Consider the following 14,288-nt stretch of genomic DNA (forward strand, 5'->3'; position numbering starts at 1 on the left):
GGAACTGGACTCGGGGTGGTCAAAGGTAAAGCCTCTGCTGCAGGATCGAGGAAGGAAGCCGCCGACCCGAGATTGATGCCACGTATGCAGGTGTCAAGTACCGACTTTTTGGGCACAGCGGCCCGTTTACTTTTTCTTGGTATGGAAGATATCTTGACGCACTTCTGACGGTTAGCTGTCAGTTTGGTCACCCGCGCAAGACACGCGCTTTCTAGTGGTACGGTCGGTGACGGTTGGCAATTCCGAACAACCCGACTTAACATGCCCCCTTCTCTCCACTCAAGAAGCATCCCCTGAAGCTTCTCTACCCTTCCCAAGCCATCCATCAGTCTTTCTGATCTCTCTCTCTCTCTCTCTCTGACTGCGTCAAAGCTAGCAGCATGGCGTCAGGATAAGGATAAGAGTTTCAAGCATTGAACCATCCGTTTAAAGCACATGTTGTTTTGACTTGTGGCAGTTTGGAAAGATCCGACTCCTGCACCAACTTGGACTGCACAGACTGGTGCAGATGAGAAATGTCACAGTACTCGACCACCAACGTCCACAGACTCTCTCTCAGGGAGTGGAGTACTGATGCTGCTGGGTAGCACAATTAAGCTGAATGGATCCTTAATGTCATTATAGTTAATTTTTAATAACGTCATCGAAGCTTCAAATAACATTATTTTCATAAAGTAATTACTTTTACTTTTAGATTGAAGTCTTTGCTATTGGAAGTGACTTCATTGCAAGGATACTAATATTTTTAATTAATATTTACATATGTTGAGCATAGAAATGTGTGTAAGGGGGCAAATATGCTATTTCGAACCTTTGAAGGGATAGATATGTGAAGAACAGAGCAGGACAGGATCCATCCAACGGTCAGGATTGTCCAGCCGCGTCTGCCACATCCCACCTTCAAAGCGGGTCATCGGGCGGTGTATCAAAGAAACCCCACCGCCGCCCATCGAGATGCTCTCCGTCCGGCCATCCTCTCCTCCGCCCTGCCTGGCGGCCCCGCCTCCGCCGCTCACCCGCCCCTGCCCTGCTCGGCGGCTCCTCCCCTGCGTCGCCGTGGCCGCCGCCACTGGACAGCGACGAAGGCGACGAGGCGACGACGATTACCACGCTACCATCCGGTCCCTCAACTCCCGCGGCCGCCACACTCCAAGAAAGTCGCTCGGCCAGGTAAGAACACGTTCGGCAAGAAGGAAAGATAACGATCGTCCGGTTCTTGGACCTTTCGAGGTCTTGATTCGACTCGTTTCGTCTCCTCTGTTCGCCCAGCATTATATGTTGAATTCGAGCGTTAACGAGGAGCTCGTTAGGGTCGCGGGGGTCGGAGAAGGCGATGTGGTCCTGGAGATAGGGCCAGGAACAGGTTCTTTGACCAACGTCCTGATAGATGCCGGCGCTACGGTGGTTGCCATCGAAAAGGTCAGCAATTCTTCGCTCTCGCGACCCTGTACGCATTTTTCTTTATTTAGATGTTTGCTTACATGACGAAGCTGCAATTTTCTTTTACTTTTTCTCTGAATAGGTGTTGAGATTAATGTATTTCACCTCAAAATTGCCACTAATTTATAGAACTCATATTCTCTATGAAGTTTTACAAATTCTTCCCTTTCTTATCTGTACATCTTTATTAATTTTGTTTTGACATATAGTCTGTAACCATAATGATAGAGTGAAGAAAGACTATATTGGGGAGCTGCGGGAGGAACATTCATTTAAGATAAAGCACAAATCAGCCAAGACTTTTCGGGCTTTTTGGGTGTAAGCGAGTTCTTTAGGCCTAAGGATATACGTCAATTAGATTCTTTTTACTTGATTTCTTCCTCCTTGTCACTAGAGTGACATAACTATGAGACCTGGAGTGACAGTCCGGCCAAGTCTCAGTTACTGGTCTAACCGATTAGACCATTTGCTTAATTGAAAAATATAAAATTATATAAAAATTTTACATGATATTTGAAATTTTTTCATATAAAAATATTAATAAATATGGCCATATATATTTTCACTCACTTCTTTTTCTCTTGTGAGCAAATCTTCCACTTTTGGAATAAGTTCCTGATGATTTAGATTGCAATGTATCAAGAATTGAATATCTTTGTGAGTTGCATATATATATATATATATATATATATATATATATATATATATATATATATATATATATATATATATATAATAATAATATGTGTCTACATTTTTTAATATAAATTGTCACTCACATATTGCGAGCTTAGTAGTTATTCCAGACTCGATAGTTCTGGAAAGTGAATCTCTTATTTCTTGAGTCTTCAAGCTAGTGGAGTAGTATCCATCTTACTTTACTAAAGAGAATTGGGCTTGTATGAAGTTTCACTACTTTAGGCTCCTTTGTAGATGACATGTCTATTTGCAACTAAGGTATTGAACTGATTAACAGTGAATTCACTGTTGACTACTAGTTCTAAAGATAGGGCATTTTCGGTTTCAATTTTTCTTCAAACTCATGCTTTAAATCTTTAAGATAAATGATTAGACTACTTTGTTTATGAAGATTTTTAATCCAAATTTCCAATTTGTTGCAAAATTATCGTTAAAATTTGGAACTTCCTTTCTATTTCAGGATCCACACATGGCCACTCTTGTTCAGGAAAGGTTTCGTTCTACAGACCAATTGATGGTAATCCTGCTTTAAGTTACTATTGGATCTTTCCCTAAATGTTGTTTGTTTCATTGTTCTTGCCATGGTTATTGCCATGGAAATGTTTTTCAGTACGATTTAAGATTATTTAGTCTTTTCTAAAAAACTTAAATGATACTTCAGGCTGTAGTTTCTGTAATTTGTTTCAGGAGTCACGGACTTTGTGATAATAATTTCCATAATATACAGCTACCTCTAGATCCTGTTATCAGCTTATCAGGCATGTACCTGAAAGTTCTTGATTAACCTACCAACAAGTAGTTTGGTATTGAATCATATCACTTGGCAGTTCTCCTTATTCTCTAAACCTTTTGGAAACCTGCCTAAAGAAGAAGATGACACCTACATGATTGACATGCTCTCTTCGAAACTTGAAGATCTAAATATTTAATTATTTCCATGTTTAACTAAATGGTGGAACATAAATCGCTAATTTCTTCATTGATGGCCCTTAAAGTACTTTTGACATTTTGTAATAATCAAATTCTCAGTAACTCATTGCATGAGTAAATCAACCAAGCCACCTTATGAATCTCTCCTGGAGCCATAATTACTATCTTGTGCCATGTCCTAATGCATTTATCTTGATGAAATTTGACCTAGGAGTCATCTATAGCTTAGTTATCATTTTTATTAATGGCCTTCTGAGATTACCTTAATATGTTGTACTTGATCTCACATCCTTGATCTCCCTTTTTCAATGGGCATATCCTTGTCTGCATGTGTGACTTGTCTTGAATCTTGCTTGTTGTCACCCATTCTTCGTGATTTGGAAACCTTTTCTCATTTTAAATCCCTTTTTTTTTTCTCAAAGCAATTAAATCCAGAACTTTTCAATGTTTGTTTTTTCCAGAAAAACCGTTCCTTCATAAAATGTGTTGGAGTAGACTACTTAATCGTTATGTGGAGCTCTCAATATGCCATATATCCTGTAATATGCACCTCATATCATGTTGACAAAACTGTAACACATATGAAAGATAATTAGCAAGTTTTATTTATATCCCTATAATTGTTGAAAATTCTATACAATTATGTGTGTATCATACAAACACATGTAGTATCACTATCACAAGAATGATAGGAAATGGAGGTGCTTCTCATAAAAATATATTTTATTCCTGACATGCTGTTTTCTGGTTGTTAAGAACGTTTTATAAAGATAACAGGCTCATATATCTAATTAAATTGTAACTGAAACAGACTTCTAAATATGAAAAAAAATCAGTTTTCTTAGTATCGCAATATAGTTTAAGCTTTTAATTTTTAAACTAAAGACCCTTGAGCTGAAAATGTAACAAGGATTGTAATAATATTTAAATTTTTAACTCACATTATTAAACTAAAGTTCCTTGAATTGATAGTGAATTCTAAAATTTCTAAATTGGACTATCAAAGATTCTTTAGTCACCTAAAATTTTTCAAGAAGTGTCCAGGACCTTGTACCTGATTCAGTACCACTTCCCTATCAAACCCTTTTGACACATTTTAGAAAGAAAATTCCATCTAGATTCCCTCAGATCAATATGTAATGAGCTGAATTTCCAATTGATTTGAGAGGCTAATTTAAGGCGACATGTCAGAGCAGTGTACTTTCAATTAGTTAATAAAGTATCTGTTGAAACTTCTACTGGTTGTGTAGGTTTTGCAAGAAGACTTCACAAAATGCCATATCCATTCACATTTAAGTTCATTATTGGAGAAGAATCACAAGGAAAGCAGTCCAACATATGCAAAGGTTTACATTATTTTTGGTTCTTTTCTTTTTATTTCTTATGAAACTACATATTCTATTGTGTAGTTTATTCCTAGTGAGTTTTGTAGTTTGACATAGTTGATTAATGTTTATAATAGCATTTCTGAAAGTTTTTATCACTTGCTAGTTACCATATTGTCAATTCTACATAAGCAAGTATTCATCATTAGATGCATCTAGATTCTGTTTTCTTTTCTTTTTGAGTCTTACAATTGACTCCAAGAATGTGATGGGAGGAAACATACATAATAGTTACAATGAGTAACATTATACTTAATTTTGCTAGAAGAGCATGTTAAAGTTGTTTGTATATATTCTGTGAGTTTCCCATTTCATAACTTTGTCAAGTTGCTGCTTCGGTTAAGGACTAGTATTTTCCAAGTCCACTAAGCAACTAAGAAGTTGTTTCCAGAGTGGCCATGGAAAACTACCTGTATTGCTTCTCAACATCAATCCATTTGCAAATCATGTGGTTTAGTTGCAATGTATGTACAGTATCTATGTACAGTATGTAGTTTGCAATATATGGCTATGCTTTCAGCAGCGGTTAGTGCCTTAAAATAGACATAGAAGTATAGAACACAGGTTTGGTGCATAGAACCAGCACTTAAGTAAACCAAAAGACAATAATAAAATAATTAGTATTTAATTGAGAACATAGGCTTCCAAAGCAGTGGTCCTGAATAAAAATTTTCGGCTGCTGCAAAGTACATTAGGTAGGCCATTAGAAACAGACCTATATCTATGGTATGTTTAAATATTGTACTTGTACATTTTATCTTTTCTTCTCTTGTATTGTTGTTACGTATGCCATTCATTTATGAAATTAATGGGCCTATACCTTGTGTTCTAATAGTACCCCAGGATTTACTTTGTCCCTTACCAAGTGTAAGTAAACCTGACAATTAGAGTTTCAGTTTGATTTATGCAGATCATGTTGCTAGCATGTTATAAAATTTAAGTTGATTACATCATATTTATATATAGATTTGGAGCAATAAGAAGGCATCAAACTCATTATTTTATGGTTCCACTTTCTTTTCTTTCTGCAGGTGGTTTCAAACTTACCTTTTAATATAAGCACCGAAGTCGTAAAGCAACTTCTTCCTATGGGTGATGTCTTCTCTGATGTCGTGCTTTTACTTCAGGTCTTGAGTGTTACTTTGTCACCTATACCTGTTTCAATGTGAATAATTTGGGGACATGAGTACTCACTCATATTTATTACTTTGAAATGTAACATTAACCCCCACTCTCAGTAGGTCAGCATTTTTTCTTTCTGATTTATTTGGCAAGTTGATGGAAGGTCTTAGAATTGCTAATAATACTTCAATCCATCCTCTAGATATCAGTAGTGGTTCAGCAATTGTTCACTGCTTCTACTTCCTATTTTGATCCAGAAAATTTCTGTCATTTGCAATTCATTTACCTTGCTGTAAGACATTTTCTAATGTCGTTCGGATTTGTCTAATGCACTACTCGGATGTTACTGTGGATCTAGGAATATATGAACATTCTTTTCTGGCATAAATATGTTAATTGTCAGAGATGATGTTTCACCTTGATAAACATAATCTGTATGAAAAATGAAAGTGCTGTGAGCAACGGATTGTAATGTTTTACATATCATGCTTGTAAAATACTGATACAGTACAGAGGTGCATACTGTGCATGCGATACTGTGCTAGTGCATGATACACATTGGCATCCATCAACTTTCATATGCGGCTACCATTGGTACATGACCTACAACTCACATATGCAAGTTCAACACAGCATTCTATGATACATACCATGCACGCGGTAAGGTCTCGTTAGTCCTTACATTTATAGGCAACTCATGATTGCCACATGACAATCTACTCCTAAGTCCTATCACTTCTAATTTTTTGTAATATTTGATGATCCTGCTCTTGAAACTTTGGTAAGGTTTTTCAGTTGTACTTTTTTTGGTCATGTGCTTAACTTCCACTATTACTTGTCAAGCTATGTCTTGAGCATTGTTATATTTTCACTTAGTGTTCTACTGATTTATTCTTGAACAAATTATGTTACACTTTTCATACTTGGTCACTTAATACTTGCTGGTCAAATTTCTTTATGGTTGATAAGTTTGTGTGGAGAATTAGTTCTTTTATTGGCGACAATCGACAATGTTGTAGGTTAGAAGCTTCTGCTTTTTTTTTTTATGTTTTATATTTTACTTGATTATTTCACGCTTTAATTCATGATAGTTGGTTAATGACTGATGAAGTAATTGCGTTGTTTGTAGGATGAGGCTGCATCACGCCTGGCAGATTGTTCTTTACGAACACCAGAGTACAGACCCATTAACATTTTTGTGAAGTTCTACTCAGGTACACACTTTTCTGTGTTGTGGACTTAAGAGGAAAGTTTTGATTTACATGAAAATACTGTGCTCTTAAATGTCGTATCCCTCACCGAGAAAACTGGAGACGAGCCAATTCCTTAGTTATGCAGGTTAGGTGGTTACTTACATGTATTTGTCTTTCTGTCGTGTCACTATTAACATCGGATGGTGGCAACATGTTAACATTGGATGGTGGCAACATGTTATGACGAATGTGACCTGTTAAGGTTTGGTCCCATGGTGAATGCCTAGAAGTTTTTACATTTGAAAGCAGTTCATCTTAAATGTCATCTGTTCTTGTTCAGATTACTAATGAACTTGTTAGCTATATGTTTTTCTTGCCAGACAAACTTATCTGGATTCTAGTGTAGGTTTGATTGATGTCAACTCTAAGTGAATTTTTTATACAATTTCAATATTGGATTACATCTTTAGTTCGAGCTTTATACCTTATTATGGAAAACAAAATTAGGTACATAGACTGGACTTTACACTTGACATTTTGGATCCTAGAATGCAGGAAATCTCTTTTTCTCTGCCAGATGCCTGGTTTGAGAAAATATAGCCCTCTTAATGTCTAAGTAACTTTGACAGGCAGACACTTCTGATGAAGGCAGTAAATGTACTATGGAGATACTGCATGGATATTACTTTTTGATGTTTCCATTGCGTGAGATTTTGACCAGCCAAACCATGGTTATGTTACTGGTTGAGATATAAATCATTAAATAATTAGAGTATGTATCAATCCAGATTTTTGGTGGGCTTGGAAATATTTATTAGCATATATGCAAACTAAAGTGTTTGCAAGTCCTTATGCATTAAGTGCTTTTTATTTTTATAATGTTCATCTAAAGGAATGCAAATTTATTTTTCCATGAATATAAATTGTTTCTTACCACTACTTACAATGAACAAGGTGGTCCATTACGAGGTTCTTATGGCCTACAGCATATCAATCATGCATACTACAGTGTGCAGCCTTTGTTTAACTTAGTGATGGACTCTCATTCATCCTTTGTTTCCTTAAGACAGCTAATGTTCATTCATGGAGATGATTCTAGAGAATCATTGTTCGGTGTTAGTATATTGGACACCATTGCATTACTCCAACCAGTTTCCACTAGGCAATCACAGTTTCTATGAACGATGCATAAGGCACATGCATTATCCACTAGTACCATTTTTAAAGATTTTAAGTGGTAATAAGAGATAACTTATTTAATGAATATCTATTTGGTCATTGGCATAGTCTTTTCGTGTGAATTGGAGGGGATCGTGATATTCTTGAAAGTTTTTGGTAGTTAGTTAGAGGCTGTTTGCTAGATTTAAAGTTTCTAGTTAGCTGTGTGTTTACTGGTATTCTCTTCAATGATTAGCAAGTATGGGATCATCAATGCTTTTTCATTCAACAAAAGTTATACCACAAAAAATGTGTGAGACTCTTGATTGTTGGAAGATCCATGTCATGTTACAATGCTATTTTTCGTTGCCTGAATCATCACTTAAATTGTTTATGCTAAGACTATGAGTAGATTATTGGTGGTGTTTACTTTGTCTTGTTGTGCCTCGAATTCACAGTGTTGGTGAATGAAAAAGTGAAAACATGGGAATGCTGAATAATATAGTTTTGTCTTGGCACATTTTTTTTTCCCATGGTGTTATTCCTAACAAAGAATTTATTCCATGATGGTACAGATCCAGCTTACATAATCAAAGTTGAAAGGACCAATTTTTTTCCTGAGCCAAATGTAAGTTTTTTTCATTATCTTGGTTTACGTGCTTGCCGTGACTGTCTTTTCTGTTTCTGATTTCCTTATCCTAATGGCTTGCATGTTTATCATCATTGTCCTATCTGTTTTGAAAAACTTGGATTAAGTCCAAGAATATTTGTTTACCTTGAATTTTTGGCTATTACAATTTTGTTTCTATCTGGAAATTTTAAGTTCATACTGGAGATTTCAATCAACATAAAAGCCATTCAAAATTTCATTAACATCACTTAATTAGGGCTTCTATAGAACATGTCCAACATTTGGTCGTTATTACAAGTTCAATTTAAAGAGCTTTATGAGCCCTGACAAAAGAGAGGTTGTTTCATCTTTTTGAAGTGAGCACTCTTAGACTGTCCTATTAGTCGGTTTAATAAAATTGGATTACATGTTGGCTTCTCTCCTTGTGATTGGTGCCTCTGGCTTACATGTGTTGGCTCAACATCAACCTGGTTCATCCCGATGTCGTGTGCTATGCCAGATGCAAGCTTAATTTGGGGTATCATCTTTGGTACAAAGTCGTCTGAATGGCCTTTTCTGGACTAACTTCTGGAAAATATAATATTGTTGATCCTTGATATTGCCTCAATTTGTATTTTAAGAATATGTTTTGGAAGCAATTCATATTTTTACAGAGTAAATAGTGAATACCTTGAAACACCTGATATTTTGTGGCTAGTAAATGCTGATTGCTCATACATTGCAAATTTTACTTATGTTTATGAAATCCAATACGATGGTCTTGACTCTTGACTTTACTTATAAATTCATCAGGAAAAACAATGGAAAAAAAAGTCTAGAAAGTAATTCATGGATGTTCAGAAATTGGTTTTTTGTTGGTTTGATGCTTGATTCCTAGCAGGTTGATGCTGCTATTATTAGATTTAGACTGAAGCGAAGTGCAGAATATCCATTGGTTGCTTCATCTAAAAGCTTCTTTTCAATGGTGAGTTTGCAATCCTCCACTTCTCTACTTTCAATTGATTGTAATAGTTGGAACCTATGTTCATAATCTCTGAATTGTCGTTGGATCAAATTGGGAAGACAGAGCAAGTAAACTTAGATTAATACAGTTTGAAAAGTGATGCTGTAACTTTTTTTTTTGGTTGTATTTCAGCAGCTTAAAATCTTTCAAAATACAATTGTTTATGTAATTTTTCTTTTATATAGCTTGTTTGGATTATAAAAAGCAACTTTTACCTCTACTTCTATAATAAACAGACAAGGATTTTTTGAACTATGATTTGGAGCTGTAAGAAACTTCTTTAATCAAGGTTGAATATGGTTGGCAGTCTATTTGAGTTTGGAGGGAATTTGAAAGTATGCACATTCTAGAAGAGAGGAGACTAATAACTATAATTTGGTGCAATAAGAAAAATTCTGCTGTCAGGTTTGAATAAGGAATGAAGTCTATATTTTGGAGGGATATTTAAAGATATTCAAATTCTAGAAGAAAGGAGACGAAGTTACAGATCCTGCTTTCTTTTTGGCCTTTACATTCTATATTTTGGAGGGATATTTCAAGATATTCAAATTCTAGAAGAAAGGAGACTAAGTTATAGGTCCTGCCTCCGGATTTGTGGTTGTACTTAACCTCTTTTCTGTTTTTCTATCTCATGGTGCATCTATTAATTAATAAGGTTGGTTTTTACAGTCAATTACTTAGTTGTTTAGGTCTCATTTTAGCAGACCTAAATTCAACCTGCTATCTGGATTTTTTATATACAATATATTGTTGCGAATTAGAAGGCCAAGCAGTTTGATTTGATAAGGAGTTTTTGTCATATGATGGATGGAGATAAATGAATCATGTAAAATAATCATCTTTTTCTCCAAGGTTTCTGATGGAAATAAGCACTCAAACCCCATGATCTTGTTGTTGGCTAGGTTAATTCTGCCTTTAATGGGAAGAGGAAAATGCTGCGTAAATCACTGCAGCATATATGTCCATCTTTTGAAATCGAGGCTGCTTTAATTACCATTGGTCAGCCGGTCACAGTAAGTGGTTACAACAATTCCTTCTCTTTAAAGCTTATTTATTTATTTATTTATTTTTATCTTCTGTTATTGTTTAATTATTTTACCTTGTTTCTTTTGCAGGCCAGACCCGAAGAGCTAACGTTGGATGATTTTGTGAGCCTACACAATTTAATTGCAAAAAATTAGCTCTTCGTGTCTTATAAAGAATGGATCATGAGCTGCCTGACAGCGAGAAAGGGAATTCTTGTGCTCGGATCTTCAAGGAAGAGTTATTTGATCAAGTAGGTCAAATCTGTGGAGAAGGTAAGCGGCATTTAGTGGAGAACAAGAGTGATGTCTGGTTGTTGTTCTGTTAACCATTCATGTGATCTTATAATCTTCATCGCATAATTTTTATTTGATCGATTTTGCCAGGGTTTGTGCAAAGACCAGATTCCGAAAGGTGAGAAATATCATCCTAGAAGCACAATAGCACGAAGCATGATTACAGTATAAAACGCCTACAAATTTCGGCTGCCACATGTAGAAGAAGTGATTCTACTCGCATGGTAATCTTTAGGGTTTGTGTAAGATTTGGAGCTGGGTCTATGACTACCTTGCGGAGAATCGAAAGAACAATTGATGAACTGAGAATGGCACCCCCAACAACGACGAAGTTACATGTTGGAACTGGAAATCTCTGGTTGGTAAGCTGAATTAAAACTTGCAGTTGCATTGTATCTCCCTTTCAAGATCTGTGTAAAGGTAAAATGAGATCATTCATTCGGCTTCTGTTCTTGAATTGCTAATATTAAGTGTTTGCAAGAACTAACAATGAATTGGTTTTAAGTGACTTGCACTTAAAATGTAGATTCGATATTCGATCGCGATATTCGATCGAATCCTTCGAACAAGAAACTAACATAAGCATGCAAGCATTAGAGGAAGGAAGCACCATGCAATCTTATAAAGTGTCATTTCATATTATTTCTATTTCCTCCTTGACACCACCTAATCTTTGAGATAAAAGAAGAGCCGGATATGAATTAGAACGTTGAATCTCGAAATAAGTGACATAGAAAATGCTTCAAACACCAACTCGGACTATCGAAGAGTCAATCGTTGAGAAGGAGAGTTGAACGATGTGTCGAAAAATTATAATGTTAAAAATTGGATGTCAAGTTGGAGAATTGGTTGACATGTCGAAAATAAGATTTCGTGCTAAAGGTTCGATCATCGTGCTAGAATGATCGAATATTATACCGAAAAATTAGATGTCATGGGAAAATCGACATGTTTGTGGACTAGACGATATACCGAAGGAAATGATAATCTACCAGACCTAGTGATCATCTTATGATTAGCACTAAATGAGTTTTAAGCAAAAGGAACAATATCTCATGGTTCGAAACAATACTCGATTAGTGGTCAAAAGCTTCAACAAAAAAGAATGTATATATTATGAAGAAACCTTCGCTCTTATCGCTAGACTTGAAGCTATAAGAATACTTTTTACCTATGTATGTTTTAATTTTTTTAAATTATTTCAAATGAATGTCAAAAGTGCTTTTCTTAATGGTTTTATTTTCGATTAAGTTTATGTTGAGCAATCATTTTACTCTTGTAAGTGAAGGTTACGTGTAGTCATCATGTAGAGATAAAATTGTTAAAAATTAAACATAATTATTTTAGGGGTTTTATAGCTTTGTAAGGTAGTGCAGAGTATCAACCAACACAGCACATTAGAACTACCTAAGTGGCACATGATTGGACGAGCTTTTGGGGTAACGTATAAGGTTGGTTCGCTATCTTGTTTCGTAATAGTATTATGTGCGCACTTGTGAGGACTTTTGATCGTCATGAACCACCTTGAGCCCTTTATCATGCAATCGTTTAGAGCTTACGAAATTTATGCTTGTAATTTATATTATCTATTAAGTATTTGCTAAAATATTTGCTTGTGAGATCCCAAGTTAAATATTTTTTCTAGCGTGTGGAATCCATCTCGGAATTCATGGCTTCTTGCCACTTCCCGGAGTCTATACTCGTAATAGCCTCCTCGTAGGTCTAAGGATCAATATTTTCAATATCCTCTCCTTTGAATATCTCACATATCTCTCAAAAGGATGTAGTACTCTGTCGGGCCTACGTAAAGTCAAAACTTATGTGCTAGGTACCTGAACAGACTCGGGTTATGGAATTATGCTTGAGCTAGGTTCTCTAATCTCGTTCAACTCTTTCACGCTCCCACTATCCCCACCAAGAATGTGTTCTTTCTCAAGGAACATTGCTCTCTTGGCTACAAAGACATTTTGATCATCGATGTGATAAAAGTAATACCCACAAGTTTCCTTGGGGTATCCCACGAACTTACACAACTCTATTCTAGATTCCAACTTATTAGGGTTGTGTCTCTTAACATAGACAAGGCAGCCTCAAATCATAACAACCTTAAGATCGGGTTTCTTCCCTTTCCATATCTCATATGGTGTAGATATTACCGACTTAATTAGAACTCTGAGACTGCACTATATCTATTAGCATGTGATTCCTCCTTTCTGATACACAATTGAGCTGAGGTACATAAAGAGATGTCCATTGGAGTAGAACCTCATGGTCCTAGAGGAACTGGGTGAACTCTGTACTCAAGTACTCGCCTCCTCGATCTGATCAAAGAGTCCTAATCCTCTTTTTAGTCTGATTTTCTACCTCATTCTTATATTCCCTAAATTTCTCGAATGCCTCATATTTGTACTTCATCAAGTACACATGTCCATGCCTAGAGAAGTCATCAGTGAACGTAGTAAAGTAAGAATAACCTCCTATGGCCTGAGTTGACATGAGATCATATGCATCACTATATATAAGTTCTAGTAACTCAGTCGCTCTCTCTCTAATTCCACTAAATGGAAAGTTGATCAATTTTTCATAAATACAGGGCTTTTAAGTTACATATGACTCGTAGTTAAATGGATCTAGGTATTCATTCATTAGCAACTTTTGGATTCTTTTTTCATAGATGTGACCTAGCCTACAATGCCACATGTACACACTATTCACCTCATTAAGTTTTCTCTTAGACACACTTACATTCATGATATGTAGAGTAATATCTAGTATAAATAAGTTGTTATGTAGTGTTCCTCTAGTGATGATCTTATTATCCAATATAATTGAATAACTATTATTCTAAAAAACTATCAATCATGAAATGAAAATAATATTTTTAATAATAGAATGAACAAAATAACATGTATCCAATGCAATAGTAGTGCCACAGCTAAGGTCTACGAGGTGATGCTCGTCAAAACTCTATCAAGCATCTAAGCAGTTCAAGAGATGAGAGACTAACACACAATAAGAAATGTCTTTTTTTTCATCTAAGGGATCCGTAGGAACCAACAAAGCTCAACACAACTAGACCAACTACACATCAAAATTAGAGTCATTAACGAGTTGAAGCTATCAAAGTTCGATTACTCAATAATAATAATAAAGAGTAGTTAGGAGCTAAGAGGCATATTATAATTAGAATAGATGATTGAAGAGTCAATAAAGGCTTCAATAAATATATCGAAGGAATAAGTGAGAAAGAATATCATAAATAAATCTATAAATAGAGTATTTAATATAATATTTGTGTATGTTTGCATTCTTCAGTTTTGTTCATATTTTACATAGCATATAAATGACTTACAATAGGCTTGACAGCTCTATTTTAGTTGATTATTAGAGTCATTTTAATCTTGTAAA

At 35.5% G+C, this 14,288-nt stretch overlaps 1 protein-coding gene across 1 annotated transcript; it reads left to right on the forward strand.

The window, feature by feature from the left end:
- The first annotated feature begins 104 nt into the window (after positions 1 to 104).
- Positions 105 to 11,327, forward strand: LOC103983245 (ribosomal RNA small subunit methyltransferase, chloroplastic). The gene is made up of 11 exons (XM_065148721.1): positions 105 to 1,170; positions 1,270 to 1,419; positions 2,600 to 2,656; positions 4,320 to 4,415; positions 5,486 to 5,581; positions 6,706 to 6,790; positions 8,503 to 8,555; positions 9,439 to 9,522; positions 10,464 to 10,574; positions 10,677 to 10,859; positions 10,971 to 11,327. The coding sequence occupies exons 1-10, from the start codon at positions 955 to 957 to the stop codon at positions 10,740 to 10,742; spliced, it is 1,014 nt and encodes a 337-aa protein (XP_065004793.1). The 5' UTR covers positions 105 to 954; the 3' UTR covers positions 10,743 to 10,859; positions 10,971 to 11,327.
- The last annotated feature ends 2,961 nt before the right edge of the window (positions 11,328 to 14,288 follow it).

This window comes from Musa acuminata, chromosome BXJ3-4 (assembly GCF_036884655.1).
Source record: "Musa acuminata AAA Group cultivar baxijiao chromosome BXJ3-4, Cavendish_Baxijiao_AAA, whole genome shotgun sequence".
Lineage (NCBI taxonomy): Eukaryota > Viridiplantae > Streptophyta > Magnoliopsida > Zingiberales > Musaceae > Musa > Musa acuminata.

Bases quoted from the DNA above. Each gene is read 5' to 3' on its own strand.
- LOC103983245 (XM_065148721.1), top strand. From the start codon at position 955: ATGCTCTCCGTCCGGCCATCCTCTCCTCCGCCCTGCCTGGCGGCCCCG. The intron at 1,420-2,599 runs GTCAGCAATTCT...TTTCTATTTCAG, and splicing joins CGGTGGTTGCCATCGAAAAG to GATCCACACATGGCCACTCT. The intron at 2,657-4,319 runs GTAATCCTGCTT...CTGGTTGTGTAG, and splicing joins GTTCTACAGACCAATTGATG to GTTTTGCAAGAAGACTTCAC.